Genomic DNA, 26,600 nt, shown 5'->3' with positions numbered 1-26,600 from the left:
GTTGGTGAAAAAGAAGTTTGTCTACAAAAGGGTCACAAAGAGTCAGATACCGTAGTGGTAAACATATTAGATAAAGGTGCACATATTAACTGCAGCTTATTATGTGATTTTCAGTTTCCAGAATTTACATTTGATTACAATGGCATTTTCATTTGAGGTACCACACCAGGAGGAATAAGCAAGACTGGTGTTGTTCATCCCAGTTAATTGCATATTTTCCCCATAGTTCTTGTACTATTCACAGAAGAGCTGGCTGATGTTCTTTCAACTCCACCTCCCCAACACACACAGCTGCATATCTGTCGCAGCCTTGCATGTTTTCTTGGTTAACATCCAACACAGCCATGTCAACTCCTCTAAGCTGCATTGTCAACGAGATTATTTGGCATAAAGCCTTCAGAGACACATTAAAGCACAGTATTCCAGTCGCACACCTTTCAATATCTCCTCCAAGAAAACATGCTCCCCTGTTCCTCTTCCATAACATGTTCACTAGAGAAGACTTTCCGTCTGACTGTCTTACCACTGCAAGCAGTCACACTTTGCACTTAAACCACATGCCAGCTCCCTTGTTAGCTCACAATGACTTACAAGGATGTGTATTTCATATACATATATTTAACAAACCTCTCCATATGGTATCCATATATATGGTGCTAATGAAAAACAAAATAAGAGAAGAAAGTTGATTTATTTTAACTGTTTTTTCCTCTCACAGATAAGGGATGATAATAAGCGGCAGCATCCTTGCCTGGTGGATTTCTCAAAGCTGCCAGAAACGGAAAAGAATTACAATCTGCAGATGTCAACGGAAACTCTGAAGTACGTTGAGCATTATGGGTTGATCTTCTCCCTGGTCTGTCGAGAAATAACTGAATAATGCAAAAGTATATAAGCTTTTATTTTATGGGACCCCATTATGCAGAAATAATTGCAACTAAATCAGTTCTGCACATCAGCAGAGCAGAACAACCTTAACACTGGTATGTGTGTGGGTTTCCTCAGACTCCTTTCTTTGGTACTTTGGTGCTGATTTTGTCTTTATAAGCATCTCATATTCTTCTGATAGTGGTCTCATGATCATTAACACTTGCCAAATTGAAATATTTGCTTAGAACGTACCCTGACTATTATACTCTTTGCTCTTGGAGTGATTTTTGTTGGTTGATCTCCAAGGAGGTTGACAAAGATAATGAATTTTCCTCCACTGCGCACATTCTGTCTATAAGATTTGTGGAGTCTTTACAATGGTTTTGTAACCTTTTCCAGGCTAATGAGCATCAATAGCTGTTTTTCCGAGGTCCTGTAAGGTATTGTCAGCTGATTTGGCTCAATGTTTTGAGGCTTGCAGTATAGCCAGCAGTTAATGGATATCTGGGCTAAGACTTGCTGTTCCATTTACCAGTGGCCATTTGAATGCATAGATAGATTTAAATGAAAATCTTCATTGTCAGCAGATGATGGCTTTGGATTTGTATGTGAGCCAGTTTGTCTTTTACTGTCCATGCAACTCTTTATGTGCATGCAACCACAAACGTAATTTTTTAAAACTACTCAGAAACCAACAAACCTTTAGGTAACACAACTGTATCACTTGTTCACAGATTATTCCTCAGTATGTGCTGATATCAGTTTATAGAGATTACACTTAAATTTAATCCAACTAGTTCACCTAAATACTATTAGAAGGATAAATTGATAGATGAAGGTGTGCTTGATGTGGATGTGCTTGATTGAAGGACTGGCTGTCACTGATTGGTTTCCAAATGACATTAAACTCATTTTATAGCCACTTTATCCTTTACCAACGAGTGGAGATTTGTCAAATAGATTTTAAACCTAGTTGATTCCTCGTAGTTTTGTTTCGCCTTTCTCTTCAAACAGATTAGGACATGCACAAGTTCACCCGTTTCTGCCTGTTTCAACACTTGAAGCCCACATGTTTGCTGCTACGGCGCTGAGATGTACTGTAACATCAGCATTGATGTTCTGTGCAGATTTTTCTCACAGTATGTTTTTTTTTCCTTCTCAGGACTCTTCTGGCATTAGGCTGCCGTGTTGTTCATGTGAATCCAAATGCTGAGGACTCCCTCAAAAAGATAAAACTACAGAAGAAGTAAGTGGGCTTGATTATAAAAACAACGCTATTTTTTGTTAAAGTGTTGTTCAGTTCATATTTCATGTTACAAACATCTAGCTGGAAAATACAGTTATACTGTTACTGCAATATCTGTCATATGAAAAAACAACATGTCTGTTAAGAATGAGATTTAGATGAACTGTAATTCAGAACACACAAAGCCCAATGCTGTCAGAATATTCCCTGCAATATGGAGCAAAAAAAAGGACAGTTAATGTTAACACAAAGTCTGTACTGCCATGAAACTTTCTCTCAGGCTGTAAATGTGGGTAGAACTAGTTCTGTTGTTGGATTTAGTCTCTATAACAGTACACCCAGAACTGATGGAGAAATGCTTCTTTTTCCCTGTAGCTATATGATGTCCAATGGTTATAAACCATCCCCTCTGGACCTATCTGATATAAAACTGACTCCAGGTCAGGAGCTGCTAGTGGACAAACTGGCAGAGAATGCACACAATGTGTGGGCCAAAGACCGCATCAAGCAGGGATGGACCTACGGCATCCAGCAGGTATGCCCCAATCCACTCATGTATAGGACGTCGGCACCAAAACTAAAAGTCATTTTAATTAGAAATACTAAGAGGGAAAAAAATACTTCTCTGATATATAAAAAGGCATGTTTCTCTCTTTCCAGCTTTCTCTCCTGCATTGATCAGCTATGAATCTACCACAAAATCTATGTAGATCTTATTAGAATACTTGTCAGACAGTGTGACATCTCTGAGCTGCAAAACATTATTGAATACACAAGATATTCTACAACAAAGGACAACAAGCCACAGAACACACTGCATACAAGCATACATCAGATAAATGGTTTGCTGTGCTGTGCAGATAGCTTTTATTGTTTTATTACTCTTACCATGAATCTGGATATGACAAACTGTCATAGGAATCATAGCTTTTTTCTTTCTTCACTGAATGTAGAACATTCCATATGCAAATAAAAGAGTGCCCTATGAAATCAATCTTTTGAGTCTATGCTTCCTTTTACTTGCACCACTTGCATTGTGGAAAATACTATGTAGATAGCAAACTCACTGGGCGATTAAAGACTCATCAATAATGAGGAAAAATTGCTGTTCACTGAACTTTTTTTAATCTGTCCTCATGCTATCTTCCAAAACTTAATTTAAGGCTTACAGATGAGCTGTACCTGACAAATAGTACCTAATACCTGACCAGTGCCTTCTATGAAATCCACAAGTTTTCCTGTCATGCCCTGTGGTGTTAACATGGAGAAAAGGTTTCACCTGGAACCTACAAAAAGATAACTACAAGACTTCAAATGAAGCACCACAGATCTGCTTAAGCAGTGCCAATATGACACAAACATAACTGTGCCATGGCCCCCGGTGGGACTAATGCTAATGGATATGACAGAAATATAGAAGAAGCAGTGAGCAGTAATAGCCCAATAGCAACATACTACATGGTCAATTAACCTCTAAATTAAAGAGACTGACAACATAGCAATAATAAACACCACAGCTATATGACTGGGCCTCGATTCAGGCTAAAAACTGATGAGACAAACAGGGATGTTTGGGAGGGAGTTCTCATCAGCATAACATTTTTCCAAATCTCCTCTTCTCTGCACAGGATCTGAAGAGCAAGCGTAACCCTCGCCTTGTTCCTTATGTGTTGCTGGATGAGCGTACCAAGAAGTCGAACAGGGACAGCCTGCGGGAGGCTATCCGCACCCTGATTGGATATGGATACAACATTGAGCCCTCAGACCAGGAAGGCGGTGAGTTTCACCCATGCAGTTACGCCTGTCAAAATGCACTGAAGTTCGAGTTGCATAGGACATAATAAAATGAGGATTGCATTATGCCCTGACTTAATCTTCCAGTCCAGATATAGGATTATGCCTCCCACCCTTATTCATTTATGTAAAATCAAAAAGAGGAATGAAAGGCTTGCATTCGAGTGCACCCACCAGTTTTTTTGTAAGCAGTATTTCCAGAAATGGATTTCTGTATTTGTTCTGTATCTTACGCTGTGTCTGTCCCTTCCACCCTGTAGGACAAGTGGTTGAGCGCCTCAGCATCGATAAGATCCGTTTCTTCAGAGTAGAGAGGACGTACGCTGTGAGGACTGGAAAATGGTACTTTGAATTTGAGGCGGTTACGGGAGGTGACATGAGAGTAGGCTGGGCCAGACCTGGATGTAAGCCAGATGTGGAGCTTGGCACTGATGAGTTCGCTTTTGTTTTTGATGGATACCGGGTAAGCTGTCAAGCAAACCTTAATTATTCTCATTTATTGTATCATTAATGTGGCAATTTATTTCTACATGCATATGTTGTACACAGGGCCACTGTCTCAACATGGGCAGCCGATTGTTTGGGCGCTGCTGGCATGCTGGGGATGTAGTGGGCTGCATGATCAACATGGAGGACAAGTCCATGATCTTCACTCTTAATGGAGAGATCCTGATTACAACCAAGGGCTCAGAACTCTGCTTCACTGACTTTGAAACTGAGGATGGTGAGAAAGTGCATGTTTAAATGTCGCTATGATGTGAGTGACTTAAAGTAGCTTAAGGTCAGGGAGTGTCAGACTGATAAAGCGATTCAAGAAGAGTTGTTAGACATCTTCTCATCTCTTAATAAGGTCCTCCCATTCAGAGCAGGGAGTTTTAACCTAGAATGGGCATGCTTGGGGTAGTAGTTGAAAATAAGTGGGTCCCTGTGATAAAATCCTTATTTGATATGACAGTTGTATACTGCCTTTCTGCAAAAGCTGGATTGATTTCCCCTGCCCTCCTGCTGTATGTGTTCTTAGAGATTTTATTCTTTCCTGCCTCTACATCTCTCCTCTGTTCCTCACTTACTATCCCTATTCCTGTCCTTCAGGCTTCATTCCAGTGTGCAGTCTTGGTCTGGCTCAGGTGGGCCGCATGAATCTGGGGAAAGATGCCAGCACCTTTAAGTTCTACACGATGTGTGGCCTGCAGGAGGGATTTGAACCATTTGCTGTCAACATGAACAGAGAGGTCACGATGTGGTTCAGCAAGCGTCTGCCCACTTTTGTCAATGTGCCAAAGAACCACAACCACATCGCAGTAAGATGAGAGCGCAGCGAAACATTTGCTCTTTACAAAAGACAAATTTGGCAGGTGACAGATTCAATCCCTTTCTTCCGATTTGCAGGTAACCAGGATTGACGGCACCGTTGACAGCCCTCCGTGTCTTAAAGTCACTCACAAGACGTTCGGCACTCAGAACAGCAATGCTGACATGGTGTTTTGTCGTCTCAGCATGCCTGTAGAGTTCCACTCCTTCTTCAAGACCAGTCCTATTGTAGACATGAATGGAGTGCACGAGGAGGATATCCTTAAAGTTAAACACAGGTGCTGACCTTTCCAAAATTAGGACTTTAAGCCCTGTTGCAAAAAACAAACTATCGTGGCATTAAGTGGATGTCAGATTGACTTTGTGTAATGAATGTTTGAAGTTAAGGTGATGCAGTTAAATCTATACGTTTGATCATGTTATAATTGTCAAGTAAATGATAAAGCCAAACTAGCTGGTTACTTAATGATCACCTGTTTAATTTGCTGTCTCATAGATATCCGTTAAGATCTGTGAGGCACAGTGAGGAAAGTAGACGAGTGGACTACAGCAGCATCACCACGGTACATTTAATAACCTTCTCTCCATAATGGCACCTTTTAGGTGTAACACCCACATTTATCACTAACTCCTCTATGTTTTGTTACAGTACCACCACTCAGTGAGAGTCTTTGCAGGTCAGGACCCTTCGTGTGTATGGGTGGGATGGGTTACCCCCGATTACCATTACCACAGCAACAACTTTAACCTTAGCAAGAACCGAACAGTGACTGTAACCCTGGGTGACGAACGAGGACGAGTCCATGAGAGGTGAGGACCCTTGTCCACCATGCTATGCATTAAAACTGTCCATTGCTCAACGTGAAAATGAAATGTGAAAATGTCTTTGTCTGCTGATGATTGACAGTGTGAAGAGGAGTAACTGCTACATGGTGTGGGGTGGTGATGTGTCCAGCTCTGCCCACGCCTCTAGTCGCACCAACGTCGACCTGGAGATTGGCTGTCTGATCGACCTGGCAACTGGTCTGGTGACGTTCTCTGTCAACGGCAAGGAGATATCCACATCCTACCAGGTGCCCAATACGAGAAAATATTGAATTACAACTTTTACTGGGGTTCACACGAAACATAACAGATAAGACATAGACTAAAAAACTACAGGACATTGAAATAAGAGATGGACAATCAGTAATCTTGCTTTTTGCAAACAAATTACAAAATATATTCCATATTTGAACAGTCAACCAAATACATCAAAGTTACATCTAATTCTACATATATATATATATATATATATATATATATATATATATATATATATATATATAAGTGTGTGTGTGTGTGTGGGTGTATGTATTAGAATGTATAAATATTCATATTCGCTGCTGTATTTTTTTTATAAACATGCTTTATTGTTTGCTTTATGAATAGAGCTGAAAGTTAACTATACTTTACAGTATAGTGTACTGTGCAAAGACTTTCAATGTTTTTGGAATGAGAAGCAATGGAGTTTGTGAAATAATGTGATTATTATTGTGGGGGGGTGTATCATATTGGATAGACGCTTTCTGAGGCTTGTAGACACAAGTTTGCCAAGAGAAAAGGAAGGATCAGAAAGGAAGATGTCAGTAATGTTAGTCTGATCACAGCTCTTTCTCAACCAAAATAAATAGTCAAAAATCATTGTTTATAGTATGCTACGAACATGGTGGGGCTTGTGTTAAAGGTGGTTAATAAAGGCTAAACAGTTTTAATCCAACAACAAAAAAGGTCAGCAAAAAAACGGGGTCTTTGTTAAGCCTTTACATGCTAGTGCCATCCATAGAATTCATTCTTTAGCACAGTGTCTTGACTTTTTTTGTGTGGTTTTTGGAATTTATTTTCATTTGTTGTTAATGTCAATGCACAGGCTCTTTCGAATGACCCGTCCTTGCAAAATTACTGCCTGTTCAGCTGCTAACTCATTCTATTAAGTCATTCTGCTGCTCAGTCTGTTGATCTTGAGAGCAACTCTTTGCAAACCGTTTCATATTTTCCTAAAAGAGCAGCTGTGTTGTTGAATTTTTTTACTTGGAATTTCTTGTTCGGATGTACTTTCAGAACCAAATCTTAAAGAACCTTTCAAGTGGTATAATCTTCTTACGCTGTTCATCACTGAAATTCTGTGAAGCATCACCCAGTGCTGACTCATCCTGCCAGCCGACACTCTGAGATCATCACACACACACACATGCATACACACAAAGGTGTGCATACACTAAGAGGAGGGTTTTCATGACGCACCATTAAGCGGCTTTCGCTCTCCTACTTCTGCTCAAGTTTTGGTGTCAACTTCCTGTTTATACCTTTTCTTTGCTGCAGGTGGAACCAAACACAAAGCTCTTTCCTGCTGTGTTTGTGCGACCTACAAGCCCAAACCTCTTTCAGTTTGAACTGGCAAAAGTAAAGGTAGAGTCCCATCATGTTTTCCATTACAAGATGTTCGCCGTACAATATGATGTCTGCAATTCCATAATCTTCTAATGCTCTAATTTAGCTCTGTTCTCACTGTTCCTTTTACTTGACACTGTATTCAGAGATATGACCTCCTCTCTGGAGGATTTACAGCTTTACACCCTCCCGCCAGAGCTTCAAGTCTAATATATCATCATGCACATGCCTGCAAAGATATTAAGAGCTATACCAGAAAAAAAGCTATTTTTCAGGGAAAAAAATGCATAACTGAGCAAGAAAGGTGACACAACCATAAAAAGAGTAGCGATAAATGATATTCATACAGTTTAAAAGAACTTTCTGTCCCAGAGAAATGTCTTTTAAAACTATATCAAAATGAAAGAATGTTGTCGAAGAGCTCAGAGACTTCATGTTTGTATTCCACCTTTTTTTTTGTACTTCTGCAGAATGCCATGCCTCTGTCGTCAGCCATTTTTAAGAGCGAACACAAGAACCCAGTGCCCCAGTGTCCCCCACGACTATATGTCCAGACCATAAATGCAGTGCTGTGGAGCCGCATGCCCAACACCTTCCTTAAAGTGGAAACAGCCCGAGTGAATGAGAGGCACGGCTGGGTGGTTCAGTGTGTGGAGCCCCTGCAAATGTTGGCTGTGCACATACCCGAGGAGAACAGGTATGTTTTCACGGATCCTAAAGGAATTATAAAAACGCAAGTCAATACATATCTTCCACATATATTATACGGTAGATGTCAAAAGTTTAATTCAGAACAGGAAGTTAAAAAACTGAGAGCATTTTTTTTTATGTCCAGTGGCTTGTAGAATGAAAGGGCAGCATGTAACTGCCTGTCAAACCATATGTCAAATTTGTCCTGTCAGTAGATTTAAAAATGATTTTGAAATATGAGTAAAGTGCTCATATCTTTTCCCCAACTGATCAGATCCAGATTAACTGTTTTGCCCCATCTAAGTTTTCGAAGATAAAGTGAGTTAATTTCTTGCTTACTGTATCTTCATTTTTAGCTGTCAGACATCAGAGTAATAGTTTTCTCCTTTAACATCCTGTAATGAGCTTCCTTTCAAAAGCTGATACATAGAAAATTTTAATTGTGAAGCATTCGTTATCTCAGTAATCAACTGTTCAAGCTTCTCAAAATGAGGATTTGCTGGTTTATTTATATTTTTGACTGATGTGCAGACCAAATCTATCTATCTATGGTTTCCTTAACAGTTCCTGTATTTTCATTGTCCGCTAATGGATTGTTTGCAGTTCTAAACACAATCAAGAGTGAATACCATAGTGAATCTCGTGAAATGCAATGTCAGACACAGAAATCTGTCCGTTCAAATTTACTTTGGAAACAACCTGCTCTCTTCTTTTCAAAGGTGCGTCGACATCATGGAGCTGTCGGAGCAGGAGGACATGAAGAAGTTCCACTACCACACCCTGAAGCTCTACTGTGCCCTCTGTGCACTGGGAAACACCCGTGTGTCCCATGCCCTCTGCAGCCACCTGGACCAGTCACAACTTTTATACACCATTGACAATCAGTACCTGTCTGGCATGTTACGCGAGGGCTTCTACAATGTCCTGATCAGCATCCACCTGGAAACAGCCAAAGAGGCCCGACTCATGATGAAAGATGAGTTCATCATTCCAGTTACAGCTGAGACACGCTCCATTCGTCTCTTTTCTGATTCTTCTAAAAAGCACCTCCCGCCAGGGGTGGGGCTTAGCACCTCTCTTAAGCCCCGTCTCAACTTTAACCCGCCCTGTTTCATCAGCACCAAACGGGATTATCTGTACAGTCCCCAAATCCCACTGGATGCACTGAAAGAGAAAGCTATTTTAATGTTGACAGAGGCTGTTCAAGGTGGTGGGCACCACATTCGAGATCCTGTTGGAGGAGGTGTGGAGTACCAGTTTGTGCCAATCTTGAAGCTCATTAGCACCTTGCTGACTATGGGGGTTTTAGGCAGTGAGGACGTTCAAAAGATTTTGCGGCTCATTGACCCAAATGTCTTCAGAGAGACACGTGAGGAGGGAGTCACAGGTGCCACAGACAAAGAAGGACTGACGGGGACGGAGGAGAAGGCAGTGGAAGCTGGAGAGGAGGAGGCAGCGAAAGAGGCGAAACAGCCAATGAAGGGCCTGCTGGAGAAAAGGCTGCCGGAGCCTGTCAAACGACAGGTAATAATGAAAACACATGCGTGCGCGAACAGAAGATTTAGCCTCATCCTAAATGTGTTAAACATTCATGTGAAGCAATGAAGGTAAATCATCAAAACATTAAAATCAATGAACACTTACATGCACAAGTACCAGTTCACCGCAAAAGACACAGCTGTGCTCTCAATCACACTGTCCATAACTGCTGTGCTGTAATAGGCCTATTCAGAGGTCAGTCAAACATGAAATGACTGTCTCACATTGAACAAATGATCTCTTGGGAATAGATGTCTTTTTAACAAGTGGGATAATGTGAAATCTCACAGGTTTGAATGTTTTTTCTACCAGTCTTGCTTGTAAGAGCTGCACGTTGACACACACCGTTGACACCCCCCCCCCCGTCTGCTCCCCAGATGTGCGAGCTGCTTCACTATTTCTGTGACTGTGAGCTGAAGCACCGTATCGAGGCCATCGTGTCCTTTTCCGACAACTTTGTCTCCAAACTGCAGTACAACCAGAAGTTCCGCTACAATGAGCTCATGCTGGCCCTCAATATGTCTGCGGCTGTTACAGCAAAGAAGACCAAAGAGTTCAGATCACCTCCTCAAGAGCAGGTGAGACGAAACCAATGCAGAAAAAGATGGCAATGTGATTTGAAAGCCACTCAAATTTAAACCTGTAAGCTTTGAGCATCTAAGTCGATTAGAGGGCTTCAAAAGTTTTTATTTATTAATTGTTCTCAAATAGCCGCATCCATACAAGAAGCAACATTTAGATTACATACGTGCATTGTCATGAATTGTTTACATATATGTAATCAGTGGATGATGTGATTTTATTGATTTTTCATTCCAGCCAGAAGAAAATGACTTCATCATTGATATGTAGCCTGTCTAATCATACGAAGGTGGATAAGCAGACAGGACTCCTTGCAATTAGAACAGTGATAGATTTATCCACTTTAAAACAGATATTGTTAACACCACCCTTGTTATGCCACTGATCTTTGCTTGTTCACACAAACAAAGCAGAAGTGACATAGAAGTGCCCCATAGTATGCATTCAAACAGCATATAGGCATAGTTGAATTAGAGGAGTGCCAGAAAACAAGAGTTTGAATGTACCGTATATAGTGACGTATTCCCACACCGACTCGTCTTCACACTCACGTCAATTCAGCCCTGTAACGACCTCACAGGACTTGCCAATTTTAAATCCCCATTTCACATTACAGTCTACTCCCCCACATGACTGAGCTCTAAGGGTTCAAAATAAGTGCTATCACCTGTGTGGGGGCGAGCGGGACCTTCAGTTTTTATTCACTGCCTCTTTTAGTTTTTTCTTTTTTAAATCTGCACGTCTAAAAATAGAGCTCGCTCTTCTTTTTCAGATAGCCTCCAAACTTTTTTTCATGTGGTGCTTTTTCTACAGTTGAAGACAGTGAGAAAAACAAGTAGTCAACACCGTGGCTGAGTACTACCACCGTGGAAAGTATTGACCCAGAACTGTCCTGGTTTTCTTATGTAACCAATCCTGTAATCTTCAGGGCTACAGATCTGGAGCCACATTTATCTAACATTGACATGTAGCAACACATTATTGGCTTTATACAGTAAAGTGGAAAACGCATATTATCTACTGTACGTGTGCTTGTTTTTTCAGCTCATTGTGAGACTCTTTACTGCTGTTTTGCTGCTCTCGTTCACTCGTGTGTGTGTGTGTGTGTTTGCACTTCTTCAGTATGCACAGTTAAGTTGTGCTATGGTAATAGCTCGAATTGGTCAGCTGATTTGACTACCTGTAGTGAACTCACTACAGATGTGTTGTCCTTATGTTGCTGGAATGGGGACTTTGTTAGCTGATGCCGCGATTATAAAATCTGCATTTTATTAGAGGAGAGCAGCAGTCTGGAAGGGCTTTAAGTGACCTAGAGTTTACACATAGTCTTAATGGGCTGATGGGGTTAGTCATCTGCCAAAAGAAACAGGAAAATATGTGTTAGAGAGCAAATTTAAAGGAAATGCTCCATTAACATACACTTACACTTTACTGTTTTCACTAAAAGACGCACAATATCCTATGTAGTTATTCTTTGTTGTTACCAGCTTCTTCTTTTGTGTACTCAATAGGAACCGTGGAGCATGCGCTTAGTGCCCAGGCCGGTATGCAGGAGTAATTAATTTCACAGCCTCTATATCTGTGTTAGTTCAACTTTGAGAATTTCAGTTTTGGGCAGACTGAAATGGCTTTCAAAAGCTTGGTTTTGGTGTAACTAACAAAATATATATATTTTTTTTCATGTGTCATGGTTGTTAACATACTAAGAGTTGGGTAGCTATGGAATTATTATAAGTTATATGTAGTTTCATAGATCCCAAATATTTAATTAGGCAAAGCTTATAAGTTTCATCTACAGTATAACATCCTGTATTAAAGGTTGGACCATTATTTAAAGAACTAGTTAAAAAACTAAATGCAATTCTACAGTGACTACAAAGATGATTTCCATGCTCTCTGCTTCAAATTATGCCTGTAACTGGATAAATGACAGGAGAACGTCCATAACATCTGGGATTTTCCACATACCCATGGTTAATTTCACTTCCAACTGTTAGACTTCATTTTGATTTTTTTATTCATTGAATCTTTCCCAGTTTGGCTCCTCAGTCTATAAAGAGATTTATATAAAATTTGCACCTTATATTCTAAGTGGTCCTGAAAGTGCTCCTCAGTAAGTATGTCACGCAAAGCTTCAAGGCAAATTAATCTAAGGCCTCACTGTGAGGGCACACTCCACCGCACATGCACGCACACAGGCACATTCGTTACATTCGTTACATTGTCTCTTTAAGGTCACAGCTGGAGACAGAGCACAGGGCTTCATAGCTACTTTAATGATGTGTCATGTTGTCCTTTAGTCTGTGATCCACTTAAGCTAGTTTCCTTTTCTCTCTGTGATTCTTACAATAAGATTATATCAGTTTCACATGTCATTTGAAACTTAAGACAAGAAGAGTCACCGGTGATAAGGCAAAAAGTTCATATGTCGGTGTGATTTTTTTTTTCCAAATTTCAGATCAACATGCTGCTTACCTTCAGCATGGGCGAGGACTGTCCGTGTCCCACAGACATCCAGGGGGAACTCTACGATTTTCACAACCAGCTGCAGCTCCATTGTGGTGAGATTCAGATCTAGCAAAATTTTTAGGAGCTGCTTTATTGGTTCTGTTTATTACAAAATGAGCATTATTGCTTTTAACAATATGCTGTGGTCTTTTATTGCTGAAGTCAATTTAGAATTTATTACAGGCATCTTACAAAAGCGGCATGAACTGGTAGCATGAATCATAATGTAAAAACACACAGCGGGCGCAATTACTATGCAAGTGAGTGTTCGGAAGTTAACAGACATTATCCAAATTCAAACCACGTACAAATGAATGCTTAAGAATTTAGCATTTTCAAGTGAAATGGGTTTGTGTAATGAGGGAGGGTGTGTGTTTAAAGAGATTAATACTTTACATTAAGATGCTTAATGATGAGGTAGCTTCCAATTGCAAAAGCCCAGCACCAAAAAGCAACTTGAGAATAATTATCAGGGCTCTGTCTCGGTGCTGGGGAGGGCACACACTGTGTCAGTAAGTATCAGATGTATGAAGGCCTAAGGGCCTTTAAAGCTTTAAAGGTGAGTAATGACTTGGCCCACTTCCTCAGCTGACTTAAATCCTATTGAGAATTTGTAGTTTCTTCCCAAACATGAGATTTATTGTCGGGGAGCACAATACAGCATTTCAGAGGCCATGTTAGTGCTGCCTCAGTGAAGGTTGATCACGAAAAGATGATGAAAAGAATTTGTAGTGGCGCTTTTCTTATGACACTAACTCTAAACACTGCAAATAAGCAAGTGCATTGAGAAAAAATCCGAATATAACTTGGTTCTCTCGTAGTTTTCCGCACATAGTTATATTCCTGAGAGAAATGAAAGCTAAATCTTTGCTTTGTTAAACATTAAGGGTTAGATTGAATTTGTTCAAAAATATAAATGAATCTTGGTGGACATGATTTGCTTAGTAACTTCGCAAAACATATGGGACAAAAAAATCCACCTTGGCAAAGAAAATTGTGGAAGGCTTATGTATTGATTGTACATTTTTGCTACTATTTTGTGTCGGCATCAGCAGAATTGTACCAATCCTTCATGAAGTGCTTCTTTTTTTCACTCTGTATTTTTTCCATCTCTCCACGGAGGATGTAGTTCAGTGCCTCTACGATTGTTCTGACATTTTGATGTTTTTATGAATAATTAATTTGCTCAACCCTCCATGCTACTTCTGAGCGAATAGGAATGCCAGCTTTGCCGTGTTATGTCAACGTGCCGTGGCACCCTCCCTACAGAGAACAATAAAAGACAACTTAGAATTGTTTTAAAAATAGAAGAGAGATGCTGTACATCCTGTTCTATGCATAATAGATGCAAGACCTCTACGAACCCACAGGGAGCCAAGCCTGACAGAGATAATGCTTGATTATACTATGTATATATTGTGTATGTCTTTTTTAAATTTTTTGTAGGAATCCCTATGGAGGAAGATGAATACGAGCAAGACACATCTATTAAAGGTCGCCTCTTAATGCTGGTGAACAAGATCAAAAGTCAATCTCACAAAGCAGAAGAGCCCACGGAGAAGGAACAAGCCGCACCATGTGAGGAACTTGCTGCTTTTATTAGAACAATTGACTCATCACTGTCTTACTGAACCATTGCATGTGAACCTTGATAAAGAATCTATATCCGATTGGGCTTATGTCGATTGAATCTGATTATTACCCCGTTCACTCTTTTCCTCGCCCTCCTAATGTCCAAAACCTAAGAAGTGCTCATCAAAAGGAAATTGAAGAGGTTTCTTTTTTTCTTTGACTGTATAACAGTTATTTTTTCTCCCTAAAAAGAACAACCACTAAATTAATTTCTGTTCTATTTACTCCCATGTACATTCTGCTTGTTCCTGCCCTTGTTCACCTCCTCTTGAACAAGCTCTCTGTCTGTGCGCCTGGCACAAAAGAAGGGTAATATTAACAGGAGGGGCACCTGTATTCCATTTCTAGCTTCCTCAGTCTTGCATGTATGTCAGCCAGTGGCTGTTATGTGGACCCAGTCGCTGTATAGCAGTAATTTCCATTCCAATTTCTTTTCAATTTTATTATGGTAATATGGAGCCTGGTGGAGGAGAGGTTCCAGAGTGACTGCTCCGTGAAGGGCGAGAAAAACTGAGAGAATAATAAAAAGAAAAAAAAACACAGGTGAAGAAGCTATACCCTTCACCTGATTAAACTCACAGACACACGTATGGATGGGAAAAACTCCAAAGGGATGAGCACATGCTCCGTAAAGAAAAACACTGCAGTTCTCATTCGCTGTGGTGCAACAATAGTTGCCACAATAGATTGTTTTTTTGTCTAAAGTACCACTTATGTCAGGGACATCGAAATGACTGATTGTACATTATTTCTTAACTGATAGAAATACACTCTACTTTTTCTTGTTTGTTCTGTCTTATTGTTCAGTGTAAACGCAGGAGAGTAATTTGCAACTGCTGCTCACAGTTGGATGTGTTTAGTTTTTTTTTCATCAGCGTTTTTCTTTATCTACTGCGACATTAAGACATCTAAAATAAAGTGGAAAAATCCACACGCACCTGCTTTTGATTATCTATGGACTACCTGATCTAAAATAGTGTGTTCTTGCTTTCAAAATGCGCTTTAAGATTCAGCTGGAAATCCCGAGGACGCACTTACGGCTTAAATCTGTGTTGCTGACTAAAGACAATCAAAGGCAATCTCTCCACAGGGATTTGGAGTGACCCTGACAGGACAGCTTATAGACCACCACACACATCTCAAGGAGAAAAGCAGGATGAAAATACAGTATATTTCCTGAAACTAATGCTTTGGCTTATGGCGTGATGGTCTCTCTACGGTGTAGTCTTATGGCTGACGGATCAGAAAACAACTTTTCAGTGGCACAAAAGTTCGGAGTCATCACATTTAACTTTAAAATCTCAGGGCATCAGAGAACAAAATCTGCTAAAAGTCATTTTATGACCGCATGTTTGTAATAGACACCATATTTGTTTTCTTCTCCGAATCAATTAATCAGTCCTCAAGAAGAAAAAGCTACAAGGCATATCTACCCATTATATATATCAAGATATTCAAATGAGGAAAGGTCAAGGTGTCATCAGACTAAGGTTCCTCCAGCAACACAAATACCTGCACAGATTTCAGAGCAATCCGTGCATTATTGTTTGAGTTGCTTTAGTATGGACTAAAGGACAAATTGATAGCCATAGGCTAAAAAATGCTAATTGGACTTGTTCCTGTTTTAATATGCATGCCAAATGGATAGTTTTATTTGGATTTAACAAGAGGGTTTATGAGGAAGAAGTAGGGTAGCGAGTGAAGACAACGTATGACATATTCTGTGCTGCGACGCCAGCTATAACTTTTCCTCCCCATCGCATCGTTTCACTCCCAGAGACCCTGAAGATAGGGGCGCCGCCGCTGTCATGGCCATTATTTCAACTGGATGAAGTAAAAGGAGCTCAGAAGTCGTTTTCCCCCTCTGATGAATGGTTCATCCAGCTGAGGCATTTAATGGTTAGACGTGATGACTTGCCTTGGAAGAAATCTGTGCTCGTGTGTGAGCATTAGAGGTGTGTGTGTGGATTCTTACACCATAAAAGATGCTAGCTCCCGTTAATGGAACTCTTTAACAACAAGATTTGTTTGTTGAGGAGAAAATGCTGGTGACACCCATTTGACACCAAAACAGATGAAGAGACAACAAGTGGATGTGTTCTATAGTCAGGTGTTGTGAAGCATGTTGGCTAAGAAGATGAAATGCCACTTCTTTTTTTGGAACAAGCTGAAGCTTCGGGACTTTTTCTGACACCTCCTGGCAGCAGGCTCTGTCATTCTGCTGTACAGACACTGCATTGCACAGACTGCATTGATCAACCCTCTGTCAAATAGTCTTAAAATGTATATCACAGTGGCCCTAAAAATGCAATCAGCTAACTTCAGTAAATCAGTAAATAACTTTTATGGTTCTGAATTGTTTCTCCCTGAGTGTATTTCTATTCTAAGAACAACCCCACACCCTAACTCAGACAATGTATTGATCTGGTTTTAATGATGCTTTACGGATAACCTTCAAACAAATCAAGTCTCCTTTTAACCACAGGAGCACAACAATTATTGTTGTATCTACTTCCCTTCCCTACTCTTTATGCAAAAGGCTTTTTGTTCTTCTACACGGAAAATGTGTCTTTCCATGAATGAGCTTGCAAGTTGTGTTTTTCTTTCCACACAACAGAAATAAAGGTCTCACATGCACCAAACACATCTGATTACCTATGCTTTAAAAGTGGAGTTCTGCAGCTTCTGTATGACACTGCTGTGCTGTTCTTTTTATTAAGCTGAAACTGCAACGGAGGCTTAGAAGGAGCCGTCTGTATTTATTTATTACTCCATGCTCGAGGTCTCATTTTCATCACTGAAACATATTTTTCTTTTTCTTACTGAAATCAAGCACTGGCTGTGTTTTTTAAAAAAAAAAGCAACCTGTCAGGTAGAAACAACTTAATGAGGGTTGCTTGCTCTTGCTGTCATGTCAGTGAATAGAAGGAAGGTTAAAGTTTATTTTCCTCTTAAGGCCAACAATATATAGATATATATGTAGAAAATCCTGGATTGGTTGAATCAACATTCCTTTCTAAAACTAGTAACTGTGTTGTTGCACACAGCTATATTTTCCATTATATCATATGTAATGAAAGTTTATGTATGTCGTGTAGTGTGATGTCAAAAAGCAGTATAGTGTAGGTGGTAATTTGCTAATGATAATGAAAATAATAATGATAATAGCTTGAAAATTCTGACCCAACATTGTCACCTTTCATTTTAGCATCTTTGAACTCAGTGTTGTTGTTTCATGGCTCAAATCTTTGGTGTTTTGATTAATTCCCGCTTCTGTTGGCAGTCATTCTAAGTGGATACAGTTATGTGTCCTGCCTGCCTAACACCAAGCATCAGTGAGTTAAAGCTGTCGATTTGTATCAGTGCAGTTCTGTTCCTCCAGAAATGATAAGCACTCACACAAAAAACAACTCTTTGGTTGTGTTAAATACGGTGATTATTCTCCATTATTCTCTTTGATGAGATTACATAGATGTACTCTAAGACATATGTCCTTTAGATTAATGCTATTGGACAATACGTAATGTCCATGCCGTTGTACATTTCATTGTATTGTAAGTGTAGCATCATTTAAGTAATTTGCTTGTTTAATTGTGCCATAACGTATACTCGGAAATCATGACTGCTGTGTCCTCTGGTCTTTAGAGGAGAATCAACATCCAGCTTGGTATTAGATCACATCCTGATACAGCGCTGATGCAACTCCAGTTTTACAGTTTAAATAGTTTGGAAATCATTGCTTTCTGTTTTTATTTGATGTGTTCTTTGGTATCACAGCTTTTTTAGAAATAGGGCTGTGATGTATCATCAAACACCCTTAAAAAACATGGCGGTGTGTTTTTACTTGTAATTCTAATTTTTGAAAACCCTGGTCCACTAATACAAAGAACATTGACTCATTTTTCTCAACCTTCTGTCCAGCCAATCTGAAGGAGCTCATCTCTCAGACCATGGTCAGCTGGGCCCAGGAGTGTCATATCCAGGACCCAGAGCTCGTTCGCAAGATGTTCAGCCTGCTGAGGAGGCAGTACGACAGCATTGGAGAGCTGCTCCGGGCCATGAGGAAGACTTACACCATAAGTGCTGCCTCAGTCCAGGACACCATAAACCTCCTTGCCTCTCTCGGTCAGATCAGATCTCTGCTGTCAGTTCGAATGGGAAAAGAGGAGGAGAAGCTCATGATAGATGGACTCGGGTAGGTTCTTAGATGAGAGACCAACTTTCTCTGAGATTAGGTGATAAACTCTTTCTGTGACATGAAAAATCTGTTTGAATAAGTTTTTATTTTGTAGTAATTTGTCACCCGTTTTCATTGAATGTCTAATATTTAGTATTTTATTTTCCTCTACAGTGACATCATGAACAACAAAGTGTTCTACCAGCACCCAAATCTAATGAGGATACTGGGCATGCATGAGACTGTCATGGAGGTCATGGTTAATGTACTCGGAGGAGACAAGTCCCAGGTTTCACAGCTTCTACTCTTAGATTTATCTCTGCTGTATCAGTTTGTTAAGAGGCACCCACACACTCCACAACTCTTCCTCACTAGAAACAAAGCATTTGTGTTTTTCGTCCAGTTTTTCACTTTAGCTTTTGCCTGTGAAGTGTGGTTAAAGGATGAGTGTGTATTAATGATGATGTGGCTGTGACAGCAAAGGGTAGAATGTCACTTTGTGACTCACAAGCAGTGTGTGCAGACGTCAGGCCTTTTAGGCTTGATTTGCTGAAATTCTGTTACATTTGAGTCCACTATTAATGAAACTGTAACAGCTGCCTGAAAATAGGACTGAAACGTAATGTCTGATCTTGTATTAAAATCCAAGGGAGGATATTACTTACTCTATTTGTGCCACCCCACAGGAAATTGCCTTCCCTAAAATGGTTGCCAGCTGTTGTCGCTTCCTCTGCTACTTCTGTCGGATCAGCCGGCAGAACCAGAAAGCGATGTTTGACCACCTCAGCTACCTGCTGGAGAACAGCAGCGTGGGACTAGGTGGGTGCAGCTCTGTTTATTACCCCTCATGTTGACTGGACATCGGTCTGATGGCTACTGAAGCTACACTAACCTGATCCATAAGACGGCACAAACTGATCAAGAATCAGACAAAACATTTGGTGTAAAATATGCTAGATGATGAACATGAAATGAAGGTACTATTTGGTGGTTGTTAAATTTCCCGAATGGATGTATAAAAGAATAATTGAATGAGTTTTTATAAAAAAAACTTTTGACATCAACCATGCAAACATTTAACCAGTCGTGAAGTTTTGTGGCAATGAATACAAAATAAACAGTTTAAGAGAAATAGTGACATTTAAAAAAATAATCTGACCATGCAAATAAGCTTTAACCAAATTTTATAAATAATGTGAGCACACCCTATGGAGCCTCACATGTCTGAAGTATCCAGAGCAAACTGGTGACACTAATCTTCAGCAAGTGTTGGTAGATTAGCTGCTGGTTACATTTTAAGAGAGGAAATACCACCCCCTGCTGTTTGTTTTCTAACTTTTTTTATGTGCATATAAGATAAAAGCACTGGCAAGTTATCTGACCCTGCGTGCGCTTTGTGTCGCAGCCTCTCCAGGTATGAGGGGATCCACTCCTCTGGATGTAGCTGCTTCCTCTGTGATGGACAACAACGGCCTGGCTCTGGCACTGGAAGAACCTGATCTGGACAAGGCAGGACCTTTTTTCTGTTGTTATAGTTTAAAATAAGTCTCCTTGATTCATAGAGAAAGTCAAATGAAGGTGGCGGATCAAGATCACAGCTGGAATGAGTATGGATATGTTGGGTCCAATGGGATGTAATCTATGTAATGTAACTGCAGGTGGTCACCTACCTGGCTGGTTGTGGTCTCCAGAGTTGTCCAATGCTTCTGGCTAAAGGTTACCCAGATATTGGATGGAACCCCATTGAAGGAGAACGCTATCTGTCTTTCCTGCGCTTTGCTGTCTTTGTAAACGGTATGACTGCAGCTACTCTCCAGTCCCTCTATAAATTCATCTATCACTCTGTTTTTGTTCAGCTTTTTTTCTGCTTCTCTTTGCGAACAGGCTAAAAAACAAACAAAAAAAAAGCTTGAAAGAGCTTCAGCTGCTCAGGCTTACCTGGAGTTTTGTCTTTATAATCTCTCCATATGTAGAGCTTTGAAGTGTAAAGTGATGTGTTATCCTGAGCATATGCAGCCAAGTGATTTTGTATTTGTGTTGCAGGTGAGAGTGTGGAAGAGAACTCCAGTGTTGTGGTCAAATTGCTCATTCGTCGTCCAGAGTGTTTTGGACCTGCCCTGAGAGGAGAAGGAGGCAACGGACTGTTGGCTGCTATGAAAGAAGCCATTAAAATCTCTGAGACGCCGGCTTTGGACCTGCCTGGCTCCGTGCAGGGATTCAGCTCTGACATGTGAGCCATGAAAATCAAGCAAAGTTTCAATAAGCAATGCTAAGGCATTACCTTTCAGCCAACTGTTTGATATCCCTTTACTTATGTCTTTGCTGTTGCTCTTCTTCCTTATCTCCTTCCTTTTTCCTGTGCTAGGTCTGCTGATGGTGATGATGAGGAGGAGGTGGTCCACATGGGCAATGCCATCATGTCATTTTACTCTGCACTCATTGACCTGTTGGGACGCTGTGCCCCTGAGATGCACGTATGTTTTAAGCTGTGACATTTTCTTGTCCTTCTTTAACTTGTTTGCTGTTTTATCCCGTTTTATTTGCTCATCTTTTCATCAGCTGATCAACAAGGGGAAAGGTGAGGCTCTCCGTATTCGTGCCATCCTGCGCTCCCTGGTGCCCACTGAGGACCTTGTGGGAATTATCAGTATTCCCCTTAAAATGCCTATTATCAACAAAGGTACTCATGCGGATGTCTGCTTTTTTTTATATACTTCCATCAGATAGTGCATTCTTGTTATTTGCATGTCACATCAGGATGTGTTGCACACTTTAAAGTACAATGGTAACAAAGCTGTGCACGTCCCATGCGAAGCGGAAAGTTATTGATTTCATTTCTCTGCTCATGCCTTTTTAATCAGCACAACGCTTTACTGTTCACTCCCATGACTCTGAGTAAGCCAGATGATTTCTATAGCTAGCTGTCTTGCTCTATTGATTGATCTGCATAAGCATGGCAAGACTCGGCTCTTAAATTCGCTGCCGTGAGCACCGCCAAGCAAGCTTTGTCAGCAGGCCAAGAATGAAGACAGCGAGCTGAGGCTCCAGCACCAGAAAACTGCTGTATGCAGCCTAATGAATACACATGGCTCTCCTAATCAGAAAAGACTTGCCATTATGTACTGTACACTTTTCCCTGGGTGTTTCACCACTTCACAACCTGCATGGTTTACGCTGTTCAAATGTTTTGCCTTTCTGTGTCTGTTTTGATTTCTCTCAGATGGATCAATGACTGAGCCAGACATGTCAGCCTGTTTTTGCCCGGACCACAAAGCTCCCATGGTGCTGTTTTTAGACAGGGTGTATGGTATTGAAGATCAGAGCTTTCTGCTCCACCTGCTGGAAGTGGGCTTCCTCCCTGACCTGAGGGCTGCTACCTCTCTGGATACGGTAGGTCGAGCTGACAACAGCGTGGGAGAGAAGCACTGAGCCAACCAATGAGCCTCATCATGGAGAATCAGGATCAGTAATGTGTGGGAGCATTTTATTCTAATGAGAAACTACCATTGAGCTCTGGTTTTGATTTGATCTTTTTTGTTTTAACTTCTTTATGGAGTTTTAAGGATGTAGAGGAAAACTGGCTCAACTACTTAACTCTGAGCTCTTAAATCCGTATAGACCGACCAGCCACATCATGAAAAACATCTGGTTATTATTGTGCAAATCCTCCTCAAGGTCACCAAAACAGCCACCATTGGCCACTGTGGATGCCCTGTGATGTCTGTCTGGCCTCAGGATGTTAATGAGTTGCTTAGGGTTTGGTTCTAGCATATCTGACAGATGCTCAGTCAAATTGGAATCTGGAAATTTTGGAATGTGGTTCAATACTGAGCAGTTTGTGCAGCACAGCAGAGAACATCGTCCTGCTGCTAAAGAATGCTGATGTCGTAGAGGGCTGTGCTCTGTCTCTAACAGAGTTTTTAGGGGGTTTAATGAAAGCCAAGATCCAGTTGAACACTTGCTTGCAAATCGGTATTCATTCACTTCACCTGTCAATATCTTTAATGTGGCATCCGATGGGATGAAGTTTTTCCAATATTTACTAAAAGCACAGAAACACGGAATATACCATAACCTCTGGTATTCTTTGAGAGCTTGTGTATATGTTTGAGAGTTTGAGTTCTGATCTTTTTCTTGACGGCAGAGAAAGCTCTTAAAAGAGACTTGGATAACTCGTATGACTCATTATAGATTTGCTCTGTCAGTCCCTGAGCTTGATATGGAAGCACTTAAGAATATCACTCAACCTGCAGCAATCATCTCTTCTATCAGGAAACACACAGTACTGATTACACTGACACATTTAGTTTAATCCTTGCATGTGTACAAATATGAGATATTTATGGTTTTCTTTTAAAGTTTAAGTTTTCTTTCAATAGCCAATACCAGCAGTTGGTCCAATAAACTAATTAAACTCGAGGGTGTTATTTCTAACATTATGAACTGGATTTTTAAATTTCACTGGAGTGATACGTCTTAAATTTAAACATCACTCTCGTATGACCTGGAATCTTTTCTCTTTACAGGAGGGTCTGTGCACCACTGAGACGGCCCTGGCTATGAATCGCTACATCGGTTCAGCCATATTGCCCCTCCTCACCCGCTGCGCACCTCTCTTTGCTGGCACAGAGCACTACGCCACCCTCATCGACTCCACCCTGCACACCATCTACCGCCTCTCCAAGGGCCGTTCACTGACCAAGGCACAAAGAGATGCCATAGAGGAGTGTTTGCTGTCAGTTTGCAAGTGAGAAGCACAATAAAACTCTTTTTTTGGGGTTAAAAGATTCTTAAGCCAGTGATAAAATGCGTTTTTCTATATCTCACCTGGCAGGATTAGCAAAGATCAACGGCATGTTTTATCAGCTTTCTAGAAACATTCTAATATACCTCTTGGCTAGGTTTCTATAGATATTACTTTAAGTCAGTGTGACAAACTAGGTTAGAGTCGGAAGATGCTCAGGGCAGCAACAGTCTTATCTCCTCTCACCCTCTTCTGCAGGCACCTCCGTCCCTCCATGCTGCAGCAGCTCCTGCATCGCCTCGTCTTTGATGTGCCCTTGCTAACTGAATACTGCAAGATGCCTCTAAGGGTTAGATAAAAATTCCTAATTAATTTTCATCTTTATATGACCTTTTTAATTCAGTTAGTCATCTTTTATCCTATATCTCATGTTGCCCTGCCTGCCTCAAATTTGATTATTTCCTGTACACCTTCTTAACTGCTTCTTGTGTCTGACTTTCTTTTTTTTTCATTTTCCTAAAAAAATCTAACCCCATATTGTTTCTGTGCTGCTTGGTCGCAATCTATTCCCTCAGTTTATTCGATTGTCGGCTTGCCAGGGAGCTACCAATAACCTATTTCCACCAGCTCTAGTGAAGGTGTACCCCTGATGTAACATAACTGTTCTTCACCTCTCTTTCTCACACTCGCACACTCTTAGGTGCAACACACTTGTGGTGTTAATAATCCGGTGTGCAAGAAGCAGGCGGCAAGAGGAGGGAAAACAATGAGATGAAGTGTTGGACTATGCGATTACAGGCCTGTTGGCTCTGCTGCTCCACTTAATCTTCAAGGTCGCAGCAGAGAAATACTCGAGAGGAAATAAATTGTGAATGGCCAGTGGAATTTTAGACACGGTTGTTTTTTCTTACTTTCATGTACCAATTTGTGTTTCATTGTACAATGGGGATAATCATTCCACATCTGCAGCTGTTTCAGTATAAGTATTTTCTAGCACAGGCGTGTACAACTGTAGGCAGTATGCAAGCTTAATGTCATTAACCACCAGCTTCACGAAATTCTTTATATATCACTATAAGTCTTGCCCTTTATCGTCTTTGTGTCCTCCAGCTGCTTACCAATCATTATGAGCAGAACTGGAAGTACTACTGCCTCCCGTCGGGCTGGGGCAGCTTTGGTACAGCATCAGAAGATGAACTACTGCTCACCAAGAGGATCTTCTGGGGAGTGTTTGACTCTCTGTCCCAGAGAGTAAGATGCCAATATATTTCCTATTTGTCTTTGTTTTGAACGCATAATTTTCTTCAACATGTGTCTGGCAAATCCCTGGGATCAACTTCTTAATGACCACTTTCTAAGAATGCGTAACCGCAGTTGTTCCATAGAAGTGATAAACAAATCAGTGGAATTGGCTGAATTCATCCTGGTCTTGGTTAACAAGTATACATGTATGGGACTCATTGACATAAACACCTTATTAGCAATGCAGATAGCTGGACTCAGCACATCTCTCTAAATGTCTGCTAATGAATGGAGGCTATGCCAAGAGCTGGTCTGCAAACATCAATAACTGGGAAGCCATCATTGATCCAAAGCCTCTAGCGTGCTGGTTGTTCAGCTTTTAGAATAATTCTACATTAACGTCTCTTCCGCTAGCCCGGCACTGACTCGTGAGACTTTACAGCCTCATTTAGATCCAGCTTAAATTGACAACCAGGCTGATTATTTGTATTTGTTAAGTAAAATTTCTGCTTGCAGAACTGTTGTCTTATGACATTTGAGGCAGTGAATGATACTTTTAAGTCTGTCGTTGTCTCTCTCTCCATGCAGAAATATGACCAGGAGCTGTTCAAGATGGCCATGCCTTGTCTTAGTGCCATAGCCGGAGCCTTGCCACCAGATTACGTTGATGCCTCTATTAGTACCACGGTGGAAAAGCCTGTTTCTGTAGATGCTCAGGGAAACTTTGACCCTAAACCCATCAATACTGCTAAGTAAGCCATTTTAGAGTCAATAATCGATGAAAAATGTTGCATCACCCTGACGAAATATATTGAATTTTTATCGAAATGAAAATGACTTCACTAACATAAACTTGCACACACTTTCAGAGTCATTTTCAAATGTTTTTTTTTTCACTAGCATTGCTCTTCCAGAGAAGCTTGAGCATTTTGCCAACAAATATGCCGAGCATTGCCATGAGAAATGGTCTGCAGAGAAGGTAAGGACAAAAATATGAGCATCCACCAGGGACGTAATGGGCATTAAATGGGGCAGTGAGTGTTGTAAGATAAGCATAAGGCAATGACACTGTCTTGAAGAAATACCACACAGGACATGAGCTGAAAAGTATTTCAGCAAAATGAAGGTGAAAAAAAATGTGTCTACAAATATGCTCTCCTACAGTGATGTAGCCCTTTGTGCTCATTTTTGTGCCAACCATTTAAACTACATCGTTGCATCTGTGATACATTATAGCGATTCGGGTTTTTTTTTCGTCTCAGGTGCTGCTGGGCTGGAAATATGGAGACTGCGTGGATGAGAAGGCGAAGACTCACCCTCAGCTCAGAACCTACAAAGCCCTGACAGAAAAGGTGCAGTACAATACAACACATGGGAGAGACAACCTGAAGATGAATGCCTTTAGGTTGCCTCTTAGTTTATTATTTGTTATTTATTTGTGACACCATGCTCCAGGAGAAGGAGATTTACAGAGGGCCAATTAGGGAGTCTCTGAAAAGTATGCTGGCAATGGGCTGGAGCATCGACAGGACAAAGGATGGAGAGAGCATGTCTCTACAGAGGGAGAATGAGAAAATGAGAAAAATCTCTCAGGCTTCGCAGGTACAGTTCAAACATGAACGTTTTTGTCTTGAATTGCTTAGTGATTACACCAGACCATTAACAATGTGTTGTAAAAGGTTCATAATGCAACCAGGCTGAGGTGCAGTATCAGTATGGAGTGAAGAAGGGTCGTGAAATCAAGTCTGCGTCTGCTGCAAGCAGAAATATTGTGATTGAGGTGATGTGTTAACACTTTGACACTGTGTGCTCACAGCATCTTTTTCTATTTCCAT

At 40.7% G+C, this 26,600-nt stretch overlaps 1 protein-coding gene across 1 annotated transcript in view; it reads left to right on the top strand.

Moving 5' to 3' along the window:
- The window catches only part of LOC140270717 (ryanodine receptor 3-like), a 104,928-nt gene that overhangs the window by 50,393 nt on the left and 27,935 nt on the right, over positions 1–26,600 (top strand). Inside the window, exons 22-54 of the mRNA XM_072365913.1 lie at positions 719–822; positions 2,033–2,116; positions 2,492–2,651; positions 3,745–3,892; positions 4,171–4,373; positions 4,460–4,634; positions 5,003–5,211; positions 5,300–5,499; positions 5,718–5,784; positions 5,871–6,031; positions 6,129–6,294; positions 7,583–7,669; positions 8,122–8,348; positions 9,061–9,865; positions 10,258–10,458; positions 12,921–13,023; positions 14,417–14,548; positions 18,524–18,797; positions 18,954–19,068; positions 19,466–19,598; positions 20,185–20,288; positions 20,438–20,573; positions 20,823–21,009; positions 21,145–21,253; positions 21,339–21,459; positions 22,000–22,169; positions 23,306–23,526; positions 23,782–23,872; positions 24,634–24,774; positions 25,354–25,517; positions 25,666–25,744; positions 26,028–26,117; positions 26,221–26,367. Coding sequence (XP_072222014.1) covers positions 719–822; positions 2,033–2,116; positions 2,492–2,651; positions 3,745–3,892; positions 4,171–4,373; positions 4,460–4,634; positions 5,003–5,211; positions 5,300–5,499; positions 5,718–5,784; positions 5,871–6,031; positions 6,129–6,294; positions 7,583–7,669; positions 8,122–8,348; positions 9,061–9,865; positions 10,258–10,458; positions 12,921–13,023; positions 14,417–14,548; positions 18,524–18,797; positions 18,954–19,068; positions 19,466–19,598; positions 20,185–20,288; positions 20,438–20,573; positions 20,823–21,009; positions 21,145–21,253; positions 21,339–21,459; positions 22,000–22,169; positions 23,306–23,526; positions 23,782–23,872; positions 24,634–24,774; positions 25,354–25,517; positions 25,666–25,744; positions 26,028–26,117; positions 26,221–26,367 — 5,514 coding nt within the window. The remainder of the gene's footprint in view (positions 1–718; positions 823–2,032; positions 2,117–2,491; positions 2,652–3,744; positions 3,893–4,170; positions 4,374–4,459; positions 4,635–5,002; positions 5,212–5,299; positions 5,500–5,717; positions 5,785–5,870; positions 6,032–6,128; positions 6,295–7,582; positions 7,670–8,121; positions 8,349–9,060; positions 9,866–10,257; positions 10,459–12,920; positions 13,024–14,416; positions 14,549–18,523; positions 18,798–18,953; positions 19,069–19,465; positions 19,599–20,184; positions 20,289–20,437; positions 20,574–20,822; positions 21,010–21,144; positions 21,254–21,338; positions 21,460–21,999; positions 22,170–23,305; positions 23,527–23,781; positions 23,873–24,633; positions 24,775–25,353; positions 25,518–25,665; positions 25,745–26,027; positions 26,118–26,220; positions 26,368–26,600) is intronic.

The sequence above is a fragment of the Leuresthes tenuis genome, unplaced genomic scaffold (assembly GCF_036924035.1).
Source record: "Leuresthes tenuis unplaced genomic scaffold, fLeuTen1.0.hap1 SCAF_15, whole genome shotgun sequence".
Lineage (NCBI taxonomy): Eukaryota > Metazoa > Chordata > Actinopteri > Atheriniformes > Atherinopsidae > Leuresthes > Leuresthes tenuis.
The sequence above is the reverse complement of the archived record's forward strand: the minus strand, read 5'-3'. Positions and strand labels throughout refer to the sequence as shown.